This window comes from Triturus cristatus, chromosome 1_2, assembly GCF_964204655.1.
Source record: "Triturus cristatus chromosome 1_2, aTriCri1.1, whole genome shotgun sequence".
Lineage (NCBI taxonomy): Eukaryota > Metazoa > Chordata > Amphibia > Caudata > Salamandridae > Triturus > Triturus cristatus.
Window position 1 is genome coordinate 549042528 of NC_140580.1, and position 26670 is coordinate 549069197.

At 43.0% G+C, this 26670-nt stretch overlaps 1 protein-coding gene across 1 annotated transcript in view; it reads left to right on the forward strand.

Annotated features, from left to right (window-relative positions):
- Nucleotides 1-26670, forward strand: part of SLIT1 (slit guidance ligand 1) — a 789534-nt gene that overhangs the window by 409165 nt on the left and 353699 nt on the right. Inside the window, exons 6-8 of the mRNA XM_085606416.1 lie at nt 17137-17208; nt 17528-17599; nt 18697-18860. Coding sequence (XP_085462542.1) covers nt 17137-17208; nt 17528-17599; nt 18697-18860 — 308 coding nt within the window. The remainder of the gene's footprint in view (nt 1-17136; nt 17209-17527; nt 17600-18696; nt 18861-26670) is intronic.

Genomic DNA, 26670 nt, shown 5'->3' on the forward strand with positions numbered 1-26670 from the left:
GAGGTGAAAAGGGGGTACCCTTCCACAGAAAATGGATTTTATTCTGCTTATACTAGACAATGCCAGCAAAATAAACAGTCTTCTAACACCTAGTCTATACAATCACACGGAAACCTCTTGTGAAACCACCTATGCCCAGAGTCCGTTCAAAAAGCCTCTCTGGCAGGCTTCTATTGTCCATCAAATCTTCTTCTGTTGTTTTCTTTTGCCTGGGCCTCTTCATTCAAGCCTTTCATGAGAAAAGTACTGCTTAGTTGGAGTGCCCTCCTGGCAAACACCCACAGCTCACTCGAAAAAGTCTCAATGTCTCAAGGCAGTGCGCCAGTATTTTTCCTTTGCGGCAGGCACTACAGGTAGTGTGCTCTCCATTGATCAAGGGCACAGGTCATCTCGTGCAGATTCGGGACCATTCTCAGACTCCAACACTCGTCATTCAGTGTCAGAGGACGCTCAGGCTGCTCTTCCATGGGCACTGGAATGTAGTGCCTTCTGTCAATCTTGGATCCGCCGGTGCACTGCACTTCCATTGAAGCAAAGGGAAAGAGGGGGGGGGGTGTGGCCAAAAACTCAGGCCAAGGGGCTCAAGGGACTGCACACTGTCAGAGGTTACCAGCACATGAGAGGCGCTCTTTTGCACTGGAATTCTGGTTCTGTGGCAAAACCAGCTCCTCCTTCTTTTCTGATGTTGAACGCCTTCTGATGAAGCAAGTGTGATGCTTTAAACAGTTCGTTGTATAACAAGGGGACTGTAAACAGGTGGCCTGTGATTTTCAAAGGAGTGGCCACACGCCATGGGACAATTTTCGTCTAAAATACACTGTCTTTCTCAGGAAGCAATACAAATAAAAAGGCAGTAGGCAAAACAGTGCCTCTAAGCTTTTCAATTGGGTTTCCGTGTGAGAGCCTCCATCATCTAAGGGTAGATAACTACACGAGAATTCTATCTAAATGGATGTCTTCACATATGGTGGCATTGTCTAATAGGGCAAACACATTTTTTTTTCAATAATTATATATAAGTGTTTCTAAATTCCTTATCTAGGACATCTCAATAGAGAAATCACATGGTACAGATTATCATAGGCAGGTAGAAACCTTTCACATCAGGTGCACTAGGCAATACACAGGCTAATAGTCAGATATGAAAACAAAAGACAAGAACTAGAGGGTCCTGATATTTGCATGATTAGAAACTTCTGATCCCACCGAAAATTAAAGCAGCAGGAACAAAAATGGTAAAAACCACATTAAAAAATAGACATTGAAAATTCGTCATGTTCAAAAAAGGTAAAAGTAAGTTATCTCCTATCGGGATGGAAAACTTGTCTTACTATAGTATAATATACTTGACAGTCAGGCTGGAAAACATTGAAGCAGGCCTAGGGACAATTCTTGAAAACCAGTCTGGTCATACAAGAGGGCATTATACATAATATGGAGGTTCCTGGTGCATCACTGCAGTCTGGAAGTGTGTACCTGAACAATACACCTACAATAATAAATGGGCTGACTGGTGAAAGGAATACGGAAAAGGGAATTGAAACTAGGACACAACTAAAATCCCCAATAACTAAGCATGATGCGACATAAGAAGCAACAAAAGCAATAAAAAAATAAAAATCTATAGGAAGGACAAGAATTTACTTGGGTGATAGTCACTACACCAAGAGTACGGGTGGTACACAAAAGGCCAAAGTTACATACATTTTAACTCTACCGCTGGCGGCTACACCATATACGGTAATCTTAGCTAATGTTCCAGTTCCTTCTGCAGGGAAAAATGAAAACCTAGTTTCCTTTTAAGAAGCAAAGGCCATATGCTACTTAGGAGACAGGACACCATTAACTAATGTAATATAGAAATTAGGCCACCTTGAGTCACAGATCTATAATTTCATCCTTAGGTCCAATCAAGGATACATAAATGTAAAGCTGCTTGTTCCATTAAGGGAAAGGGCAGTAAGTGACTAACTGCAGATGACACACTTTGATCCTGTAGATCTCTTTTAGTTTTCTGTAATACCATTATAGCCAATTTAGACATGCACTGGTGAAGTGTTGTCTCTCATGTTCACAGCATGAAATATCATTAGCTGTGGAATTTAGTAACCAGAACAAGTTCAACCAACTGTTGCGTAGCGATGGGCATCGTCATGACCATCCCCTCACAACACAGGTAAACTTGTAATAGTATCAAAAGCAGCAACAAAAACAACGAAAACATGCAAAAAATAATAAAAACGCACAAAACGTCAAGCCATCAGATATACTTGCTGTATATCCAGCACAAAAAGCATAGACAAAACAATAGCATATGTAAAATAAGCGGTGACACACAACACCATGTCATGTACTTTTATGCACTGTAAACCTGCAGCCCAAAACCCAATATATGGGCCTGTTTAATTTGTCAGGTTTAAAATCCTTACCCTCCTTTTTGACAGTAGATCACCAGGCAATGGAAATCTGCTGTCAAATGTACTGTCTCTCTTCTAACATACAGGACTAACAAGAACAATTCATGATAGCGATTCGTTCACATTTAGGCATGTAGCCTTAAAAAAATTTGAGAATCTTTTTGTCTGTCTAAGACTTAATGCAACACTCCGTTTTCTGTTAAATAACAGCTAATAGCAGGCATCATTCTCTTTTTTTTATTGTTTTTAGAGCGAGACGCAAATGTATCAGTTCTGCAAAGCATTTAACATGATGTTTGGGCTTCCAAAGAAACCCCTTTGCTATATTTTCCCTTTGGAATTAAGTTCTTTAGTTTTATTGATGTTCTTATGGAGAAACCAGAAACCCCACCTTCAGAGGCCCGTGTAGCAAGGTCATTCTGCATTCCACAGAGGCAAGGCCCTAATTTAAAAGGTCATAAATGTCAACGTGGCAGCCTACTCCATTGAACTAAAGATAGCATCTCAACAGCGTAACTTGAGCCAGCCTCTGCAGCTCTCCAACCCCCAGCTCCTGCCACTCTGAATTTGTCAAAGCCAGAAGGCCTTCCTAATTCCTCCTAACTTGCAATAATTCACTCTATTTTGAAAAATAATTTCTCCTTTTTAGGCGCTAAAAAAAAAATTATCTCTATTCCCAGATTATTAAACTACATTTACTGTGAATAATTCACGAAACTTAATAACACACATACCACTTTTTAGAATAAATCCTTGTTACAATCCTATGTAATGGTACACATTTCAACAACCTTAAATGAATGAACGTCTCAGTAGGCCCAGCTAAAGTTAGACTGAACTCCAGCAATTGGGACCGCTTTCTGCCCCAGTCCACTGGCACTGCGAATTGCATTTGCAATGAGTTTTGATATTTTCTTCATCATTTAGTCACTTGCCTTTATTCAAACTCTGTTCGTCGCTTTCATATTAGCATATGAAACTCAGTGCCTCCCGTTAGGTAATTACAATATTTTCACCCCTACTGCTAGAACCTGCAATCTCATCTTTCCATTCCTACTTACTCAAACCGATACCACATTCCTTTTTATTCCCTTCGTCAATACAACCTTCCTCACGCTACTCTTCATGTCTTTATTACTCCCCTTCATCATCTCTCTTCCCTCCACGGCATTCTATTTTCCCAATTGTTCTTCTCCTTCCTACGTATTACCTAGTTCCTATAACCGTAATTCTACATTTCTCCACCCCTCTATCATTACTGACTTCATCACGTACCTGCTCACAAACATCCTCTTTTTTCTTCATCAAAAAAAAATTCTCCATTTCTCTTTCTCTATGTGGGTGCTAACTCCATTAAGGCCGTTTTTTATTAACATCAAATAGTTGCGGGTTGCGACACCATATTTTATTTAATTTCTCCAAGTTTTAAAAAGGTCCTGTTTTTCATAGCGTGTTCAGTAGTATTGTGACAGACACAGCTAAAGTTAGAACCTTCAACCCTGATATTAAAACAAGCCTTTGTACTGGCACATTGACTCATTGAATCATAAGAAGGCACAACCTGTAAATATATATCAAACCTAAACGTATGCATTTACTGAAGTCTGAGACACTTTAAAAAGTACTCTGAATGGAAGAAAATGCAGTTCAAACAGTGTTTTCTACCCAAATTCGACTTTCATTCTTTTGGCATTAAAAAATGAATATCCTACAATTTTTTTGCATAATATGCATTACCAGAATGTTTATTACATAACCCATGAGTCAGGCATTGGAAATAATAACTTATACTTTATAGAAATGGGCTTGTTTGCGCCTGCGCCAAGGGAAAATTGTACACGCGAACGCTTGTCATTTTAGTGATGCAACACAACTTAAATCAAATTTTAATGCTAGGAGGTCATAGTATGAGTATTAAGCTTTATAAATATCAAAAAACGATTTTGAAAAGCACTTATTTTTTTAAAATAATTTTTCCATGATTAATAATTTTCTTTTTAAAAAAATCCCAATTATTCGTTTTTGTGATAAATCCATGTATAAAAAACAAGCTGCATCCCTTGCCTATCATTTTGGACACATTAACTCACACGCCTAAGCGCATAAGCCCAACTTGAAACGCGTCACATTTTTGCGCCACTTTCATTTAAAAGGACGGTTCTGCAAAATTCCACCCGTGTTCAACTGGGAAGGTGCTGGCTGAATGAACATTTCTATCAAATATACTGCAGCTGAAAAGTTTGCCTGTGAACATCTAATACAATGCATCTAAGGAAAATGCTGTAAATTTATTTACTTTTGCAAAAATAGATAATTTCGTTTTTGGGGCCTGATTTATATCTATTGAATGTGTTTCTAATTTTATCCTTTAAGCATTTAACGGCAGTTTTGTATATGTGCACAATTGCTCATTCTATAAATTAAAGAGCACCATATAGCTATTTTAGCACGTCACATGGTTCGTTTCTGGATTTCTTTTTTAAGTTTCTACTTGATATTAATTAACCAACAATTTACTTAACAGACTGGAAACATCAGAAGACCCACAAACACATATTGAGCTCATTTCAGACATAAACAGAAAGGGGTTAAACAGACAATACAGCGCGCTTTAGCCATTTTTCATAAATAGCGCCGTCGCAATTTACTTACAGAAGTTGCACTAATGATAAAAAAAACCCCAGACATTTAAACACACAGTTGACTTACAAATCAATACGCATGACAGAAAGAAAGAACAGCTCACAGACTATACTTGAAACAAACCATTTGCAAATACTAGTTGTAGGTCATATTTACAAGCAACGCTTTTCAATAGTGTTCCAAAAGGCTGCATAAACAGCCCCACAGACAGATGCATGTCCAAGAAGTAGTGAATGCGCTCAATTCACTAGCTTTGCCTAGCAGAACACCACACAAAATCGTTCTGCCTATCTTCATTCATGAAACTACGCAGAACGAAGGATCCTTGTTTTGTATTATGTCATATTTTAATTCCCTGGGGATACAAAATCACCAAGGAAGAAATATGTTTTTAAATTTAACCTATTTAGATATTTCCCACACTATGGTACCTTTCAAAACAAAAAGCAACACATTTTTCCATGTGAGCTTACAAACAGGCATGCCAAAAATACTGCGGAAAACGCAAGTATTATAATCAAAACCAAATGGAGAAATATCTCCTCATTACCTGCCTACACAAATTGCAATTCGGATATCCAAACCTATACAAATCAAAAGCTACATTTCCAAATTTGCTAAGATCAGGCATCTTATAGCTCACTAATCTAGCTTCAAACTTCAAGGGGTTATCTCTACCAATACACTCGCAAATATGCGAGACCCTCGGTTTTGGTAATTGCAATGACCAAATCAGAAACCAAGAAACCAACCCTTCGGCTTTGGTAATTGCGATAACCAAATTAAAGACCCAAAGAACCAAAGGACTGGGAGCGACCCACTTATACTTAATTCTTATTCTTAATAATCAAAAGGTTATCCAAATTCTAATTGTCAAGTTCTACATGACCAAACGTCTTCTATAATACTCACGCCAAAAGGGTTCTTTTTCTCACCTTTTGAGTGACATCATGTGGAGGATCAAAATCAGGAAGAGCAGAAATATACCGGGCTACATAATCAAAGAATCTCCAGAATCCCTGTGCACAGAGTACCTTCTTGGTAGAATCCCGTTCTGTCCTCCTCAGTAGATTTCAGTCTCCTGACAAGATCACTCCCACAGAAAGTCACTTCTCTGATGAGGCCGCGCTGGTGGGCGCCAACTGAAGTACTCCAATTTTTAAGACCCCAGAGGTGCTAGGGGTAGCACCCTATGACTTCGAGTACTTCCTGATGTGGTATTATAAAATTCTGCATATCTTGATAATATAACAAAGAACTTGGCAACAGAAGCTGAAATATGAAAAGACATCTTTATTAAACTCAAATGAGTGAGACTACGTCGCACAGAAGCCTTAGCAACTGAATGAGGCAGTCTGCAGAACAGAAACCAGTCTCCTCTTTTATGGAGAATGTTACGCTCTGGGCAACACCGCCCTTCTCTTGCAGTTGGTCATTCACATGTATACATTGCAAACGGAAAGGCAGAGTCATGATGACCATCCCACATTCCAGTTTAGCCAGCCCGTAATTATTTACCCAGCAAGGCTCAGATCCCACATCAGATATCGATAGGCCCCAATAAACATGAGCATCTCCTGTTTTGGGAAACAAGCCATAAAGCAGGAACAGTCAGGTGTGAAAGAGATTAGCCGGAGGCTTGTGTAGGATGAAAAGACTTTATGGTGTGTCAAGCCCTGATGCTAATCACAGGTGGCCAGAGGACGGGGAACTTGTGAGACCAGTTTGACCTGGGGTGGCGGAGCCAAGCTGCCCAGGTCACAGAAAAGTCAAAGAAAGGCACATGTGCTCTAAAAGGCCCGTTTTCGCTTCATGCTATATAGCCTATGTGAGGGCAACCATAAGATGGCCACCGCTACAAAATGGAACCCACGGAGTCAATGTATAATAACGTATACATAGTGCATTCATAGCTAAACCGTTACACAAAGCACTTGTACATACCGCATTGACCATTCGCGGTTCGCTAATACCGGGATAGACAGGGGTAGGGCCCTGCCTCCTACGCGGTCCCAAATTTTCAAGTACTACACGCCGCGGCACAAAAGGCAGATCCCTTCTACGTCCGTGCACGTGGCTACTGCCGAATCCCTTCGGCATATGCAAACGTGGCATTTAGGTTGGAATACGATCAGTTACTATTCGCTACACGGCAGATATGGCTTCCAAGAAATAATATATTTATAAATGAAAAGCAGACGTCATGAACTCCAAAGAACACGTGGCATCCTGTATACTCTCAATCTTTTAAAGATGCATCTGGCAGGTATTTAAAAATGTAGCTTTCAACGGCGTGGTAAAAACACGTATGACTCTCTCTTACTTGAACAGGTATCAATAAAAGTGGAGACGTGCAAAACGATCTCGGAGAGGCAGAGATGTCGGCCATCTTGAAAAGTGCATGTTTAAAAATTAGGCAGAAATTTGAAAAGAAGTCCTCACTTTAAAAAGATGAATATTGACGCCCGACAGAGCAGGCGCCTGGCTGGAGCTCCCAGCTCCTCTGTTCTCCGTGCACCGCTTCGCTGTGTCAGTCCGGCGGCGCGCCCGGGACTGTCAAGCTCTTGCTCTGCGGGATGTATTAGAACCCACTGGCCCTCGCCGAGATGGACGCTGTTGGAGTCTGGCAGGAAGCGACTCTTCAGCAGGACGAGCTAGCTACCCAGCGGCTGCGGGAGCTGCTGGGCCTGGGTCTCCGTTTACTCCACAGTGAGCTAGGGCTTCACCTGGGACTGGAACCGGCACACTTCCCTTCCTGGGCGTTTCTGTTGGTGCCCGCGCTGCTGCTCATTCTGATATTTGTCTCGGCCTGCGCAAGCAGGAGGAAGAGGCGGGCCAGCCCCACTGAGTCTCTCAGCGGTGTCAGCAAAGTCCCAGCGGGGTCCAAGAGCACCAAGAGCGAAGAGGCCAGAAAGAAGAGCAAGTGAAAGGGACCCGATAAGAGTAAGGTGGGAGTCTAAGACGAAGCAGTTTTGGTACACTTATTTAAAAGAGACTCCTTTTCAGGAGTATTCGGCATTTATTTTTGGTACAGATATGGCTAGTTTTGTATGTAAATGTATTCTTGTAGTGCAATATATTTCAATAGGAATTTGAAGGGAAGAGCCGGTTAAACGTCGCAGGGACCTATTGCAAGTGTAAATGAAAGCTGTATCTCTGCAGTAGTACTCTTGCTTCGGAGGTGATTACGCAGGGGGCAGTTTGGTACTGTTTGGTATAATGGGTCATGAGCAATGCCAATAGCTTTAACTTTAACAATGCCGAGACCATTGCATTGTAAATGCTTGTTGTTACTGGGGGTCGGCAATCGCGTCCCCCGGTAACAAAATTGGCCGAAACCGGCCCTCGCAAACTGCTCGGCTGCTCTCCCCCTCACCCCAGAGGAGGGGCGGCTGATCAGTTTGCCAGGGCCGGTTTCTGTTCCCAGTCCGGCCCTGCCCTGAACTCATTTCACTCTCGTAGCATATGATCTTTCTGAATAATGTTAAGTCACGTGATGGTGCCTTTTTCCTGAAGGAAAATCTTACCCTTACTTCTGGTATCATTGAGGCAGCGCCTTGAGACACTCACGGGTGAGTAGCCGCGCTATATAACCCCCTGATTGATTGATTTATTTGTTGCATAAACGTCTCGTGAAAAGTGTTTCCCACTATGTCAAGACCCAGTGCAGAGTATTTTAGGAATTAAACTAATGTTTACACGTGTTAATTTTCTCTTAACTCAGACTTCTATTTCATTTGTGATTTTTTTTGCAATTAATATATTTTAAAATTTGTAATCGTGTTTAGTAAATATGCAGATAAACTATGAGTATATGCCAACTCTACTTATTTCTGTAGAAGGAGAATGTGTTTATTCCACAGACATCCTAAATTCAATGTTCTATCTACTCTATTTATGTTGACTTTATGTTGCCCACTGTTATTATGCCTCCAAAATGTATAGACTCAACAAATGCTGATATGAAAATGTGAGCTGCATCTTATTCACCCTCTGAAAGCATAATTTTGCAATGATGCTTTAGCAGCTGTGCAGGTATATGTTTTTGGGCATTCGATTTTGAAGATTTAAATTTTTTTATTGGAGGCAAGACATCTGGAAACCGCTGGAAGTGGCGGTAACTTATGACCCACTCCAGGCTGCGGCTGTCAGTCGTTCCCCCTCCACACTCAAAAGTGGTAAATGATAGCATTCTACACTTTGCACGTCAGCATACATATGACTTATGCCATGCATCTTCCAATCACGGTATAAGGAAAAAAACACTAAGCCAATTCTCACAAGGCCAATTTTGCGGATTGAACTATGATTCTGGTTAAAATCGTCATCTATAACTTCGACACACAAAAACAGCATGGCACAAACATAAATACAGATGTGCAGAGGGCAATCTAAGCAATTTTTATTGTTGAAGGTGGGTGGGGTTTCATGACTCGAGGCTCCACCTTTTGTGAATCATGGGCCTCCCCACTCTCAACAATAGTGATAACTAGCACATTTCATCCAGTGCATCTGCAGATACTCAACATATCATATGAAGCATTCTAGGTCCTGATGCATCCTCTTTACTTTCTATCAACTCAGACCAGGCAGGGAAAACTGAGGAAAGATGTCTGCCATGCTCTGTTTAGAACTGAGCAGCCTGCCATGGCTCACAAGAGCTCTGCATGATGGCTGATGAGAATCAGTGGGGACTAGGATTATGCTTCTGCATACCAGCAAGCTTTGCTGAGGTCTTGGATGGAGGCCAGCCAGTTTAGGGGATCACTGAAGAAGGCAAAGAAGATTGATTACATTACCGGCATGATGGAGCTCACGTCTCGAAATAAGTCGCCAGAGAGAGGGAGCTGCGGCAAAGGAGTGCGACGTGGTGCAGCCGACCGACTGAGCAGAGCAATGGTGGAAAACTATGCAGTGACGCAGCGAGGGTTGTCGAGGGCCAACGGGAGATGGATATCGGAGGTTCTTATTGCTGAAGTACTAGAGAACCTGGGTGACACTAGGCGTAGTGCCAAGACAAATAATGTCGCTCAGCTGGACCACACCAGGATCTAAATATGATGCAGCTCTCACTTATGCACCAAAAAGGAGGACAGGCACCAAGAGCTCAGTACACAGAGCTGTGAGCCATGAGCAGGGAGCTGGGATGGAGGGACTGCCGCGGCTGCAGGAATGTCTCTGCTTCCGAATCCAAGCCAAGTACTGTGGCACAGAAGGCCCAGGCTCAGAGCTGAACATTTAAAAGTGAAAGAGAGGAAGAGATCCTTGCAAGGCTGCTAGTAGCCGTATGACAACTTCTGTACCTAAACTGCTATACTTTCGGCTTGGTCAGCAAAATAGACAAACCATTGACTAGTTGAGTGCATAAATAAGGAAGTCACCCAGAGTCCCGAATAGTTTAATCTATACCTAGAGTTCAGAGGGAAATATTTTCTTTCTTGAATTACTGAAGAATTACTGAAACATCATTGATCTTTGTTATCATCACTATTGAACATTATCAGCTCATGCGGACAGTTTACAATCAAAACTTCTCTACCATTTTACCCCAGCTTTTTAGGTTCCATAAATAACTCTAACATTTAAGATATTGGAGCGGTAGCCAGAAGGAGGTGGACGGGGAAAGTAAATGGAGCTCCCTAATAACTGAGGAAGAGGCCTGAGTATACGACACATCATTACCCCAAGTGGACTAGCAACATTTGAAGAAGGTTTAAAAATAAACAAGCATTGACATAGCCAATAGGTCTCGCCTTTGGGACCTTATAAGTGTTTAGCCATGCAATGGTTGCATAACTAAATACTTATAAGGTCCCAAAAGCGAGACCTATTGGCTATGCCAAGCGGCCGCGAAAGTGATCGCGATCAAACATCAAAGTGAAAGTAATCGCGGTCAAGCGCGGCGCACGCGCCCGCGCACATGCGCTGTAGCTCTAGGCTGGCCTGGTAGCACTTTTTGGAGCCCTCTCAAAAAGTCTCGCCAGACCAGCGCATGCGCTGGGTCAGGCGAGACCTTAAAAGGAGAATGCTGCTGTCTCTTATGTAGAAAGAGGTGTTAAGGTGAAATAAGCACAGGAAGTCGGGTTTGCTCTCTGGAACAATGAGATGCATTAAATGCAGTCACTCCATTAGATAGGACTGAAATCTGAAAAGTAAATGACATCACCCGAGCCACTGGTCTACTGAGGTAAAATGCTCTAGCCAAAACGTGCAGGAGAAGCTTCGAAGCACCTCCATTGACAATGAGGGGTTAGGGGGCTGCCATCCCTTAGAAGATAATGACCCTTAATTATTAAGCAAGAACAAACAATTATTTAGCTTAAAAACATCTCACAAAAGAGCTCTGTGACCAACAGAGGGGGGGCAGAGCCAGCTGTTTGGAATGGAAATGGCATGGAAGCAGTTGCGGCCGTTGCTGGTGAGTGCCGTGGGGCGGTGGAGCTGGGCAGGGCGGGAAGTCGACAGACGATGGAATCAGTTTGAATTATTTATTTAATTTTACCTATTCCATCATCTGTCAACTTCCCCCTTCTCACCCTGCCCCGCCCACCACACAACCTGCACCGGCCGCCGCTGGATGGCAGATACAAGAGCATTAGAAAGGGAGAGGTGAGCTTCACAATACGAAATTCCGGTATCTGACCTTTTGCCAGCAGAATGAGAAACCGTTACCCCTTAGAAAACGAGCAAGCATCAAGAGACAAGAATTGTAGACCCTAAGACTCTCTTCCCTAGCAGTGGCAGCTCGCTGAGGGAGTGCTGCCGGGCGGTAAGGTGAGACGGGGGAGGGGCATGGTGGGGGGGTAGTGGACTCGGACATAGACGTCCACGAGTAAAGTAATTAAGTAAATCAATAAAACTATTTACCTTGCGTTCACTGCATCGCCAACTCGGCGATGCAGCGAGCGCAAGGTAAATAGTTTTATTTATTTAATTACTCCCAAGAGCGCTCCTCCACAGGGGACCGCTTCAAGCAAGTATCATACCCGACCCTTCCAAAAACGATGATCTATAATCCTTCTTGCAAAGTGACACTTATATCCTTGAACTAGAGGGTGGTGGAATGGTGTCAGAAAGTGCTGGATAGGTTTTCTTAATCAGAGACACATGAAAGACCGGGTGCAGCTTCATATATTCTGGTAATTCTAAAGTCACTAGATCGGTATAAGCCATGTGCGGTCATGTGAATGGGACGATGCACCTCCTTTTAAACTTCTGATCCCTACAATGCCAAATGAAGCATGGACAACCAGGTCCGTCCACCTAATTTGCAATCAGGAGAAGATCAATGATGTCTATCTGCATAGAGCTTGTTTGTGTTTTGGAATAAGTAAATTCTCTTGGACTTTATGTAAGGTTTGTCTAATGAGATCTCGTCTTTCATTTGCCGCAGGATGTCTCAGACATGATGGAAATATTTCTGGCAACTCCTGTGGATGAAAACCTGGGAGAGAGTAAAATGGGGAAAAATCAGTGGCGGCGAGTTAGCATTGTTATACATGAAATCTACATTCTCAATGCCATCAACCGGAGAACACCCAAATTGTAGAGTGATCTGGAAGGAACTGCTCCGTGGGCTGGCTGTTCACCCTTTCGAGGATGCCAACTGGTGGAGAGTTTGATCACGATTCTTACCAGTTCACAGAAAGTCTTTCAAAATCAGGAGATAAATTGCAACCGTCTATCTGAGACAGGGCTGGTTGGAAGTCCATGAACTCAGACAACATTATTCAAGAACAGTGTAGACAGTTTGGGCACTGTGGGAATTCCTTTGCAAGGAATGACGTCGGCCACTAAGTTAAAAACAGAGAGATGATCAGACAGATTGTTGCCAGATTTTCGGTTTGGTTGATCAACGTTTTCTTAGAGCTATAATTTTTACCTAAATGTAACACTACATTAATACCAGCAGGACGGTCCTAGACCTTTAATAGCATCAGCTTCACAGGAAATCATCTGATAGAACATTTTCGAGCAAAGGAGTTTTCTAGGTAAAGTAGATCTAATTATGAAATTTAGACACATTTTAACTATATTTGCTTATTTTCTACACTGCTTTTCATGGCCAAGACCTTTTGATTTTAATAGCATTTTACGTACAATATTTTTTGTAGGGGCTTTCAGTCAGATCTCTACATCCATTAATCTTTTATCGTGTCTTTCATATTTTTCTTCTCCCCACTACAGCCAGGTTAAAAGGACAGCCCACTTCAGCCGTTGGCTAATTTCAGTGTGAGTGATGGCATTATGCCCTTTCACAAGCAGCATATCCACAAATAAAGTGGTTCCTTCAAGTATAAGAAACTACTATGAACTCTGAGCTTTTTCTGACCCCAAAAAATATTTTGTTTTTAGCCAGTGTTTTGTTTCAGAATGATGATGGTTGGGCAGCATCCCTAAAAATAAAGTTGCGCAAAAACCATGACAAAATGACGCCAATGCCAGAATTACTAGCTTTGGCAATGATTGTTTGTAAAATGTTAACTATTATGGGATTTTTTTGTGACTCAATAAAAAACGGTCATGAAATAGAGCACGTAAGTGCGGCCATATTTGTTAAAGAAACATATTTTCAACTACAGGTCAGACGTAACCAACACTATTATCAGAGACATTCAGTTACTAAAAAAAATTTTTCACAACATTTTTGTAGCAATATATCTTTAAACAATGTGAAGTTTTGTTACCTTTGCACTTTTTTTGAGATTGGTCATCATAAAACCCCAGCAATAAGTACATTTTCAAATGCAGTACAGCAATAAGTATTGACAAAGCCAAGACGTCGAGCCCTTGGGACTTTTTTGCTTTGCCAATGCTTTTGCCGATGCCAGACAACATCTGCAAGATGCTGTGCAGCATGGCCAAAAGAAAAAGAAGATGTGATGACATTGCTGCCGCGGGGGCCTCATTTTGTAGTTGTGCGCATGCATGATGATGGAAGCGCACATGTATTACTAGGTATGCGCAAGGCTACAAAATGTTGCACGGACCATTTTTCGATTTACTGATTTGAGATGGAATGTGAAAATAAACAAGCATTGGCATAGCCAATAAGTCTCTCCTTTGGGACCTTATAAGTGTTTAGTTATCCAGCACAATATCCTTGGTGCAACAACATCAACTTTTGCATAGCTAAATAATTATAAGGTCCCAAAGGCGGGACCTATTGGCTATGCCAATGCTTCTTTACATAGCGTGAACTCGACTCAAATGGCAAATTGGAGCGCTATGGACGAGCATCAATTACATTTCACATGGTCATATTCATTGCCTATAAACATGGGAAGATTACGCAATTTGCTCCGCATCACAGCATTTTGAGCCGATGCCGATATTCCAACTTCATTCCCCAGTCTCAAAGGCAGGCAGCACTGGCCCAAACTCCCCTTCCGGGTAGAGGGAGGAAGTCAGGCAGAAACCACATGAAAGCTTGGCTTGTTATGAGCTCGAGGTTCTGACAGGCCCTCGATCTGAGCTAGAGCCGTGTTTCAGACTCAGTGGCTCACCCAGCTCCAAGATCTGCAGCTCTGGCTATAATCTCGGGTACTTCAGTGATGCAACATTCATGGTTACACCTCCTCTCTGAAAATTATTTCAACACCACTCGGTGTAGGTATGCTGTTCGTGGTGCGCATGCACCTGTGATATTCTGCCGCGGGAGCGGGTCAAAGGGGGACTCAAGCCGTGGGGTTCTGTAGCGATCTGTGTCTGAGCATCGGTGTGCGATGCTGTCGTCGTACTCGGGCGCACAGCAAAGCATCGCGCCTTCTGGCAGCGGGACTTCTCAGCAATTAACCACAAGCCTCCAGCTGCTGCTCTGAGACGAGTTCAGAGGGAAACCGCAGGCTCCCAACCACGGAGCCACGTTAACAGGAGGAGCGAGGGAGAGCGCGCAGCTACGAAGAAAAGAAGGACGAGACTGTGAGTGGAGAGCAAATGAAAGGGCAGAAGTCAGGTATGGAAAGAGTTCTGAGAGGAAAAAGAGGGCGAAAAGGAAGAGAGGTGTGTGAGAAAAGATAGGGATGAAAGGAGGAGAGTGTAGAGAAGGCAGTGACAGGAGGAAAGAGAGAAAGAGCTGGAGAAAAATTGAAGCAAAAGTAGAGAGGAGCGGAGAGAGAGGAAACAAGGATTAGAAAGAGGCATGGCGAGAGAGAGAGAGTTTTAGGTTGTAAGAAAATGAAAGGTATAAACAAGATGGCGGGAGTAGGAGAGCAGTGTAAGAAGAGAGAGTATGTGGAGGGGAAACAAGAAAGGAATAAGAATGGATATGAAGAGAAAACAAGCATTGGCTGCGTGGCCGTGAAAGTGACGCGGCGGTGCGGCCGTGAAAGTGAAACTGATCAAGATCGCGATTGTGCGCTGTTGCTGTCCCTTCTAACGTGTTAAAGTGAAAGCAGCTGCAGAGTCACGTCTGGCGAGTGGTGTGCGATGTGTGCGCCCCTTGACGAGAGAGGAAAGCCAGATGGCGCCTCTGCTCGTCACTGTGCACGTAACCGCACGCTCTATGCCACCCAAAAAGCTATGGTCGGGTTTTTAAAGCTCACTCACTAAATGTCTCGCCAGGGCAGCGCATGGCCTGGCTCAGGCGAGACCTGAAAATAAATTAGATGTAGCACAAAAGCGCTTCAAAGTGGAGGGCTGGTAGAAATTAGCTGCCTAGTCTTCCTAAAATAATATTAGTGATAATAATAGTAGTAATAATAATAACAACAACAATAATAATAATAACAGTAATAATAATAATACAAATATTAATAATAACAATAATATTAACAACAACAACAATAATACAAATAATAAATAAAATATCTAGTAAAAGACTCCAGAGGTAAGGTTGGGTGGCAGCGGAGAACGGGGGTGGGGTGATGCCCCATGGAGTGATTGAAGGAAAGGGAAAAGCAGTACATGAGGGAACACAACATAGAGGGTAGAATGAGAAGCAATATGGAGCGCGGTGGAGGGGCACAGTTTGGCAGGTGAGAAGCATGTGAGACAGAGGTTGCAGTGCAAGGGAGACAGCAACGTAGAGTGCTGGGGGTATATTTGGAGGGGGAGAAGCACACGGACAAGAACGTTGAAGAACACATGCAAGAGCTTAGAGTGAGAGAGTGGTTCCATAAAGTGTGCAATAGAAGGATATAAGTCAGCCAAATGGTGGGGAAAAGACTATGCTCCAAGGATGCACAAACATAAGATTGAACAAGATGGACAGGGAAAAACATCGAATGAGAAGCAAGCAAATGAGAATGGCAATAAAGCGAACCAATGGTAATCAAAGGGAGGGCAGTAAGCCCACTGTAAGCTCTTGGGAAGCCCAGGATTGTTCTTTTCCAACCAGACGCTTGCGCTCACCTGTAAGTGGGATGTAAAATGCATGTTACATTTATCTGAGTACTTCTTATTTCGAATTTTTTAACGGATTTGTTTATGAATCATGCATACTCATTTTGACGTTATGGCGCTTGGACCAGGAACGGAGGCAAGACTTCAGCAAGAAGAACTCAGCAAAGCAAATACGGTTTCAAAACTCTAGATGATAAGAATGTTGGTGCAGATCATGCGCGGTATTGACAAATCAAGGTTTTACTTTTGGGCTTGGCCAAATTGTAGAAAAAAATCTCACTGCGCATTGGTCGTACTATTAGCGCGCTGAGTGCAGGTAGCCTACCAAAACATGAGCAAAAGGGGGTTAAATCCCTGCAGTAAGCATCGCAAAGAACAAATATGCCCTATGGTGCTTTAAAAGGACAAAACTGACCTTTCATTGATGCTGGATCAGACCCTTGCACTCAAAACCGGTGTGGTACCCAGTTGGTCCTGCTTATCAGGGCTTGTGCAATACAATCGGTTCATTCTTCAGCAGTTTAACCTACAGAAACCAAGCCCACGGTTTTGTTCTTTTCTGAGCCTGCAGTAAGAGGGGGCTGTCCAGGCTTGCATACTTGAATACTCTTTGTTTTTTGGAAAGTGTGCAATGTCCAGCTTGCCCTTCTCACGCGTGTTGACTTATGCAGCACTTGTCCTTGCGATCAGGTGGGTCATGATCATTAATTGCTCCTCTTTCTATCAATTTCAGACAGCTGGACAAGAACCAGATTAGTTGTATTGAAGATGGCGCCTTTCGGGCTCTCAGGGGATTGGAGGTTTTGTAAGTATGATATTGGCGATAGGCATCAATTTTCATTAAATAACAATATAATTTATTAACAGTACATATGGACTGGAACCAAACAATGTTACATAGTGGTTAGTCCTCATTTCGCACATACCTCCTTACCCTACCGTACGCCCCTCTGAGATGTGGGGTCAGCGTTCTTTTGTATGTATCCTTGGGGCGTACAGACAGACATACTGGCTCCAGTACAGAAGCAGTGCTGAGAAGCTGTACAGAGCTTGTAGAGGCGCTTCAGAGAGCTCCAGCGGACCCTTCCACCCATGCATAATTCTCATTGTCTCCTTTCCTCTAGGACGCTGAACAACAACAACATCTCGACAATCCCAGTGTCAAGTTTTAACCACATGCCCAAGCTCCGCACCTTGTGAGTGACTCGTGTTACAGATAAGTAACTGGGAATGGGCTGAAGGCAGGCTCTCGCATTACAAAGACACATGTACTGGATGCACTGAGACGTTCAAATTATGGGGCCTGGTAGGAAGCGAACCATGTCGGTGCTGCCCCTTTGGCATCCTTTCTTTCTTTCTTTAAAAAAATCCAGGCATTTCTGTTTACTGGAAAGTGAGGGAACAATTGGAGAAATCGAAACATAAAATACTGAGAGGTCTGTAGCCAAAGAAGTGAGAACCTGCGCTAGGACAAGATAAGCATCAGTATATTTATAATACATGTTGAGAAACGTGGAATAAATCAATGTGACGCATTTCTTTTAAAGCGGGAGACCATTGTCCTGTCAACATGAATGTCCCTGACCAATTTTTGCAATTATTTCAAGTGCAGTCAGCGCCGGCGACCCTGCTGCTCTCCAGCTCCCGTCTTGCGCCCTCAGCTCTTAGCTCAGTAGCTTGGAATAATAGCTGAGGGCAGAGCAAGGCACCACCTTTGAGCTCTTTGTTCGCAGACAAGTGTGTGGCGGCTTCAGACTGAGCCCAAGGTGCCTAAGACTGGGGCTGACAAGAGGGCGTGGGGTGGGGGGCGAGGGAGCTGTATTCATAACCAGTCAGAAACCTATGCGCAGGTACTAGCTTCTGTAAATCAGAGAGCTACATCACAGAAATGACAATGGCTGCCATTCTGGCCCATTAAGCATTCCATGCAGATAACTTTGACAGATATTTCAATCTGATTGGGTGAAAATAATGTCTATGAAATTAAATTCTTTTTGGAATTTTCCACGTTAGACAGCATCTGCAGAAGGCCAACTAAAATCCTAGACAGAGCACCTGCATATTATAGGGTTTTATGAACATTCATTAGACCTTATGCAGAAACATTAAACCATAATTCAGCTGCAGATCATGAATGTCAGGCTCGCCTCATATACTGTGTTCTGTCTCTGTGCATTCAATACGCAGAGCCACCTCATGGTCTACAGCTATAAACAAGTACGAACAGTATCAGTGATGGATGCCCTGTGTCGCTCCTATGCTTTTTCTGATTGGTTGTTCCACCCTTCCGCAGCCGCCTGCATTCCAACCACCTCTTCTGCGACTGCCACCTGGCGTGGCTGTCCCAGTGGCTACGCCAACGACCAACTATTGGCCTCTTCACGCAATGCACGGGCCCACTTCCTCTCCGCGGCCTCAATGTGGCGGAGATCCAGAAGAATGAGTTCAGCTGTGCAGGTGAGAGTGATTGTTTTTATGTGTTTGGAAAGATTTCTTATTTAAACTTTGAAGCCCAAGGAAGTTGTTCTATATTTATTGCTATAGAACCTGCAGATCGATGCAGAACTGTCCTAAGTAACTCCAAAGACATGGCTCATTGCTTAAAGCCTCTTCTGTACTCTTAGCTCAGTGGTGGGTGTCTACTCTTGAAGTAAATTCTTGCCAAACTGCCCACTTGAATCCCAGCTCACTGTCGCTGTCTATTCCTTTCTTTACATTTCTCTTGTGAGTAAGGGCCACCAGGGTACATATAAGCTCCCTGAGGGGTTACCTGCCTGGGAAGCGGAAGCACTGACACCACTGGTGTAACAAAACTTGAGGGAGGCCCCCATGCATAGAACATGGAGTCGTTCCACCCAGTCAGGAGCTCTCAGGCGCGGGGCCCGCCGCCCTTGCACAGTGCCTGCGGGGGTGCCCTGGAGCTCAGGCCCCCGCACCACGGGGCCTGCGGGGGCTAATGGTACACCACTGACTGACAGAGGGCACCATGCAAAGGCCTTTTTAACACTTGGCACTGTCCTAAAAGCCCTTTCCTCACTGGACTTTAATTTGATCACTCTCAATAAAACCTGACTTCATCCTCAACAAAGAAATGAAAGGAGGAGAAGGATACCACTCCCCCTGGTCCATTTCAGGCTACTTCACACTATCTCCTATGTTAAAGCCCATCATTGGGGCAGATCAATGCCACGTTTGCCTTTATTGAGGACCTCCATAAGTCATTGCACTTGTCCAGAGATTTCTGATGGATGTAGACATCTAATTGCTATACCCTTTGCAATTGCAGGCCCTTTCTACCCCCACAATAGAATGACATAGTTGAAGAGGAAGACCCAATGCGCGTATATATCCCTCTAAACATCTTGTGTGAAAAACCAACACGAGTCTACCACCAGCTGGTGCTATTGACAATCAGACAAGACTTACCTGCTTGTCATGGCAGAACACACTAGGATATACCGCCCAGCCTTAAATCTGGGAAAACAGTAGTAGTATTTAGTACATCTGTTGAGACCGTTCAGCTGGCACATTCTAGGTGATATTTTATGTAGAAACACGTGAGGCAAAAGTGAACATGGTTCCCTTACAATATCATTGAAATCTAACCTCTGTCCTATTTGTTCAAATAGCACACAAGGTAGGCACACATTAAATGAAATGTATGTAATCAACAGGAAGCAGAAAAGATCGTATGACAATATGGCAAGAAAGTTCATACCAATGTTTTACTTAAAGTTATTACCAATTCTGGACCACTTTTTCCATGAGAACTTGGACCCAAAAGGTTATGTATCTATGTATTATAAAGTGGTGTAGGTGATCAAACCCTTTGCGACAAGGCAAATCCAACCCACCGCACATATTGCAGGTACCCACTGTTGACATGATACAAAGTGTAGGCATAAAAATAAACACCTTCCGTATGCTGTTAAATAAAAAACAGAGAGAATATCTTAGAACATACTACAGCATACAAAACCTATGTGAAGGTTAAAGGTGATGACTGAATACACGAGCAGTTGACAGACCTATTAGTCACAGCCAAGGTCAATGATGTACATACTTTTTGGTTTTGACCAATTGTACATAGGTAGAAGGAGAGGGTAGTCACCTGAATCACATTTAGAGGAAGTTAAATGGTATTAAATTTTTTCCTCTCTATACTTCTGTAGCTAAATAAACCATATGACCAACAAGCCCTTCCATGACATTGGTGCTCCAAATACATTTACTGCATCAACTCTATTATTTACATTGGAGGAGGAAAGTCAGGCCATCGAGAACCAAAAGGTGGGTCATGCACCTGGAGTAGACAAGATTCTAGTAGATCAAGTCAGAACCTGCAAGCTTGGGGTGCAGATTTAGCTAATGCAATAATTCACGCGTGCCATACCCTCTACATGGTTAGGTGCTGAGAATATACCTATTTTCAAAATGTGATGCTGTAACGATCCAGCAACTTATCACCCTATAGTTTGATAGACAATAGTCAGAAAACAATTGTGTGAATGTTAAAGAACCATATAGGAGAAATGGTCACAGCAAATGTCATGTCCTTTTCCACTTTATGGCAGATAATCATAAAGGGGTTAGTACTGTAGGTGTGCGGGTCATTAGCTTTTTGTTTTTCAATAACAAACTCCCTGTTTTTGTTTTTGAAAAATAAAAAGTTTGTAAAAGATTGATTAGTGGCTGACAAAACTGATGGCAGATGTCCAGCCAAAATATTTGTACTATAACAGGAACCGCCATGAAGACGATTCTTGTCAAGGTACAGAGATCACTGCTTGTTCATTGGTTTTCTCTGCTTTTGCTGGGTGGTTGTCCCTCAGGGTCATGGTGGTTACCTATTTCACCACTCAGGTTGAATGTGTACCATCATCAACATCTAAATAATTTCCAGTAGTTAAGAAAGTTTGTCAGGGGTGTGTATTAGCTCCAGCCTTTTTTATTTGATATAATAATAGTTTGGCATCTTGCCTTCTCAACTGCTTCCATGATGTAACCAATCTTAAGAGGTGTGAGATTAAGTATTTATTCCCTTTTGTTTGCAGATGATACTTTATTCATTTCATGTACTCCGGTTGGAGTGTGAAATCTGTAAATGTATTTTATGATTATTGCAAGTTAAATAAAATAACAATCAGACTAGAATAAAAAAGATGGCATTCAGTTCCCCTAAGACCTTTTGACTCAACTTGAAATTGAAAGACTGCATACTAGAAGTGGTCACTGACATTGATTTTCTAAGGGTTAATTTTTGCAGTGAGGCTAATTGGAAAAAGCTGGCCCAAAAAAGTAATACTATTTTTTTCTCAAAGGACTGGGGCCACCATACCCTTTACTTAAAGGTTCACCAGTCCTGGAGGTGTATACAGCCAAAGTGTGTTCTGTATATGGCGGAAAGTTTTATGGGTACATAGATGTTACACAGCGACGGCCCGTATAGGGCGTGTTACCGGGGCGGTGATGTGGGGCAGAGGAGGGGCAGATTGGGGGGGGTTGCAAAATGCGGCATACGGCCGATTGCAGGTAAGTTACGAAAAAAAAAAACGAATTTCGTTGGGCACGCAGCATCGCCAAATGCGATGCAGCGCGCGCAACAAAATTTGTTTTCTTTATTTTTTTCGTAACTTACCTGCAATTGGCCGTATGCCGTATTTTGAAACCCCCCACCCTGCCCCTCCTCTGCCCCACGTCACCGCCCCGGTAACACGCCCTATACGGGCCGTCGCTGACGTTACAATATTAATAATTTTCGAGAATGTTTTAAAAAAAATATCTTGAATTTACTTCAAAGTACACCAAATAGCCCCTTGTATTCTGAACTTGGCCATACAACTATTGTGTCTTGACTCAAACGCTTACAGTACTGGGCACGTCTGTGAAGGATCAAATCACTTTGTACATTCAGAGATGCTCTACAGGGCATTAGCAAGATAATTACAGTGAAAACCTTATGCTTTAACTATGTGTGTAATAAGCTACACTCGACTGATGTTAAGAGAATATGATAAAATCTTTAGTTAATTTCAGTGGGCACAAGCTAGATAAAAACTGCCAAGAAGTGAAATGATCAGGTAATCTTGAACCATTCGTATTAGGGAAGCTGACAGACCAATCTTCAATGCTAAAGTCTATGCTAAATTCGGACAATATTTGGACTATGTTGAGCCACAAAGGGCAAAGCATGTGGCTGAATAGTTTCAATTAAGGACGCTAACCCTTGTGGCCCTTGCATGCAGATGATCTGACCACCATAAGCCTGGTTCATTTGTTATGACAGTGTGGAAACAGAGGCCTCTTTACATTTTTGTCCATAGTACATTAAGTTGAGAAAGAGATATTTATAGCCTGTGCTGAGGTGCACAGGTTTGAGACAATACAATACCACGCATGCCTAAGGGTATGCAAGATACACCCTTCAGGGTCTTTAACTTTTTCTTTCTCTAATTACCTATCACCGTTCAATGCTTATTAAGGAAAATACATTCAAATATTTGAACCTCTCCATCCATCCGTCAGAAGAATGTGCCTATAGATGATTAGCTGGCATGTCTTGCAGGGGAGGTGCACAGGAGGAAGTTCGTATAATTTTGTCTATTGGCAGTAGCTGTTTGAAGGAATTATGAATGTGAATGAATGTGTATTACCTATGTTTATAAGCTTTATTGTTTGTCTGATAAATGTAATGAATTTGAAATGTTTTGTCTGATCACTTAGTACTTCCTTACAATGGTGCAGTTTCACTCTGAGCGATAACTCTGGGTAGAATTATGCCACCAGCATTTAGAAGTGTCTTTGGGTGCAGAATTATCTTGTCTACAAACTCTGTAACATATAGATCCGAGCCCAGAGACCACGGACCGGTCTTCACTGCTGCTGGCACTGTGGGCTGCGAGGATCAGCACAGCCCGGCCCTCGCCTGAGCCCTGCCGCAGCACCAGGGTGCAGACAGGACAGACAGAATCCTGCCCTAACCCACCACTCCATCCTCGCGCCACATCACTACATACCTACCCTACAGATGACACTTTCAGCCTACTCACTGCAGGCAAAGAATATCAGTGGTTTTCTCCCTGGAATATGAAAAAACCCTGGTAAAGAACCTTTTATTTCTGGGTCTTTACAGTTATTCCCATTTACGGGAGAAAGAGCAGTCGGAATTTGGGGCAGGGATACTGGCGAGAACTGGGGGTTCCAGCTGCCTGCTACCCCTGCACCAACTTCCAGCTAACTCATAATGAGTCAGTATGTAACATGTGTCTGTTTTGGATTTCATGTGCGTCTGAAGGAAACATGAATGAATGAATGAATGGCTGGCTGGCAGTCAGCAAGATCCAGAATCATGCCTGTGACAACTGAGATCTCTCCTCAGTAGGGCAGAGCAGAGCTAAGTACAATGTTCTCTTTTCACAGTCGGGTCTCTTACTTTCATCAAGGCAGTCCCGAAGATCCCCCAGGTATCCCTCTGAGCGGGAAAAAGTGTCCCTGGACTGGACATTGTAAAGCAATTTGAGCTTATAGTCGAATTTGTTCCTCCACCCTCACCAAAAATGAAGTAGTATGAATTCCTGACTACTGACACAACAGGTTTTTAGGACACAACACCACACCTTCCTAAGCATGCCATACAATCCGAAGCCAGGTGGAAAACTCAATGCTGAAGAAAGAAATTCAAGTTAAAGCGTCATTAATTTAGCTTAACTAAGTTTCAGTGTCTTCTCAATGAAAATTTCCCTGTGGTAGGCATCCAAAACGTGGCAGTATAGGTACTTTCAAGATGGCGCCCCAGACTACAGATGATCTTTTCCGTTGTCTGAAAAATGCTTTGTCACAAATCAAAATTATGGGTTAAAATCTTGGCACTTCTTCTCCAAGCAATGTTTTGGACCTTACTCCATCAAAGATACATTATTCCTCACTCACTCTAATATAGACATCATTCCAGGAATCCGTGTCCCTCGGCTTCTAATATGTCAGGGCATTAGTGACATTCTCATCGAGAAATTGAAGACTTGAGCTCCAAACCAAACCTGGCTTAAAACTCCCTGTAAATAGCCTTACATTTAAATAAGAATTGCTAGAGACACCACCGGTTACTCCTACATATTTGCAGTGCAAATATATATTTTAGATGGAGATATGAAGATTAAAGTACCCTGAGGACAAACCCAGTCATGGACAAGTGACTAACATAGAAAGAATGGGCAAGGCAATTCATTTATCAAACAAGTAGGAAGAGATTTGAAATCCTTATGTATGAGTACACAGAGTGATAACATTTGGTTTGCTGGTGGATGCACTCACATGAAAAGAAGGACCCATAAAGAAAGAATGGCTTTTTCATAAGCCTGATGAGCCTAGTAAAAGGTATGCAATAAAAACACAGACGAGCAAGCACTAACTGATATAAAACGTGTTTATTTATGTAGGGATAGTGAGCAGCTAATGACTCATGCTTTAAACCCTGACTGAGCCCATCAGCGTGGGTGTATTACACTAGACACATTCACTAAAAACATCCTTTCCTGAAATAAGACACCATTGCGCAAGGCAAGGACCATTTAGACTAGCTTGGTTGCATTTATGAATGATATAGAATTTCATTAAGAACACCACAACAAATTCTGCTTCCCTGGTCGAGGTGGGAAAGCAAGAATATTTGACAAGCTAAAGCCAGCTCGGCAAGCTACATTTGTTATAATCCAGGCACAAGCAGAATTTTGTTGGGGGGATTGGGTCAGGCGCGCAACGCCCATTGGGCTAAAAGGGCTCCGGCCCACCCCACGTTGCCTTCTTCAGCCGGGCTGAAGACCAGCTGCAAATTCTTCTTCAGGGCCTGGATGTTACCTTAGTTTGGCGGCCATGTTTTAAGTGGGAAGATGGCGAGTGGAGGATGCTGGGAACCAATTTCTTTTCCCAGAAATACTCCTGTCGCCTTGGCTCAGCATCCAGGGGCTTCAATACACATCTATAGCACCAATTTATGAGTGTCATATCTATTTCAGCTGAATAGCAAGGAGACGCCTAATCAGTGACCAAAGTTGGTGACCCTACGGGAGGGCTGGAAGCCTGCCCTGCAGCGCTACTTCTGTTAAGGAGCTGGCTCAGCCCACCCCAGAGAACATCATTATCTAAGGGGAAGCACGAGCCTAAAAGTTGCTCCGCTGGGGCAGAGAAACTTAACGAGGATGTGAGGAGTAGGGAGGGGAATGGAGTGCATTTGGGAGGCCACAGGCTACACAGAGATAACCACAGCTAAGACATTAACCAACTTTGCCACCACAGGAGCTAAACGTGATTTCATGAAAGGAATTTAAATCAGTCTCATCTTGTTATTGGATATCAGAATGTAGTGCGAAGTCTCTTAAATTTGGCAACAAAATCAACTCTGTCCTTAATTTAATATGTGAATTGTCTGAAGCTTCAAAGCCAAGGGGTGGGTGGAGGGAAAAGGGACAGGCAGCAGATCGAGGACAGGTGGCACCAGTGTGGCACAGGCAAGCATGGAATGGTTAGATACAAGGGCAGGGTGATATGATGGAATGGTGGAGGGGCATAGAATAGGTGGAGACAAGGAAGGGTAAGAGGGAAGGAAGTTTAGAGGGACTGGATAGCTGAGGAGGCCCGGGATAGACAGAAGGACTGTAGTTGCATGGCGATAATGGCGATACTAGCAACCGTAGAAAAACAAGGGTGAAAGAATGGGTGGACAGAGTCAAAGTATGAGCAGAAGGAAAATGGGAGGGATGTGAGTCATGGCCTGGGATGTGAGGAGAGACCGAGATGAGTGGTAAAATAGGCGAAACACTGGTGTTGAGATCAAGACAAGGGCATATTTTGGAGACAAGATCAAGGAATGTGTGAAGAGATAAGACAAAGATAGAAAGCAAGGACCAAAGCAGAGGAGGAGAGTCAAAACGTAGGGATGAATGGTCGACAAGATGAATGGATGAATGAGCAGGCAAGAACAAGGTATGGGTGGATAGGTGAGCGTTGAGTGGAGAGACAAGGGATAGGCACAGAGACAATAGTGAGTGGACCACTGGAAGGGAGGAGAAACATGGCCCAGAGGTGGGTGGACCGACATAGCCAATGTATGGAATGAGAAAGGCAGTGCTAAGGGATGGAGAATTACAAGGTAAAAAACAAAAAAATAAATAATCAGATTTACAAATAGAATGTCAAAACAGCATGTTAGATTTTTGTTAATCACAGTCTAGCTTGCCAAGGAATGGGTCAGAGTAACAACAAATGTATCATT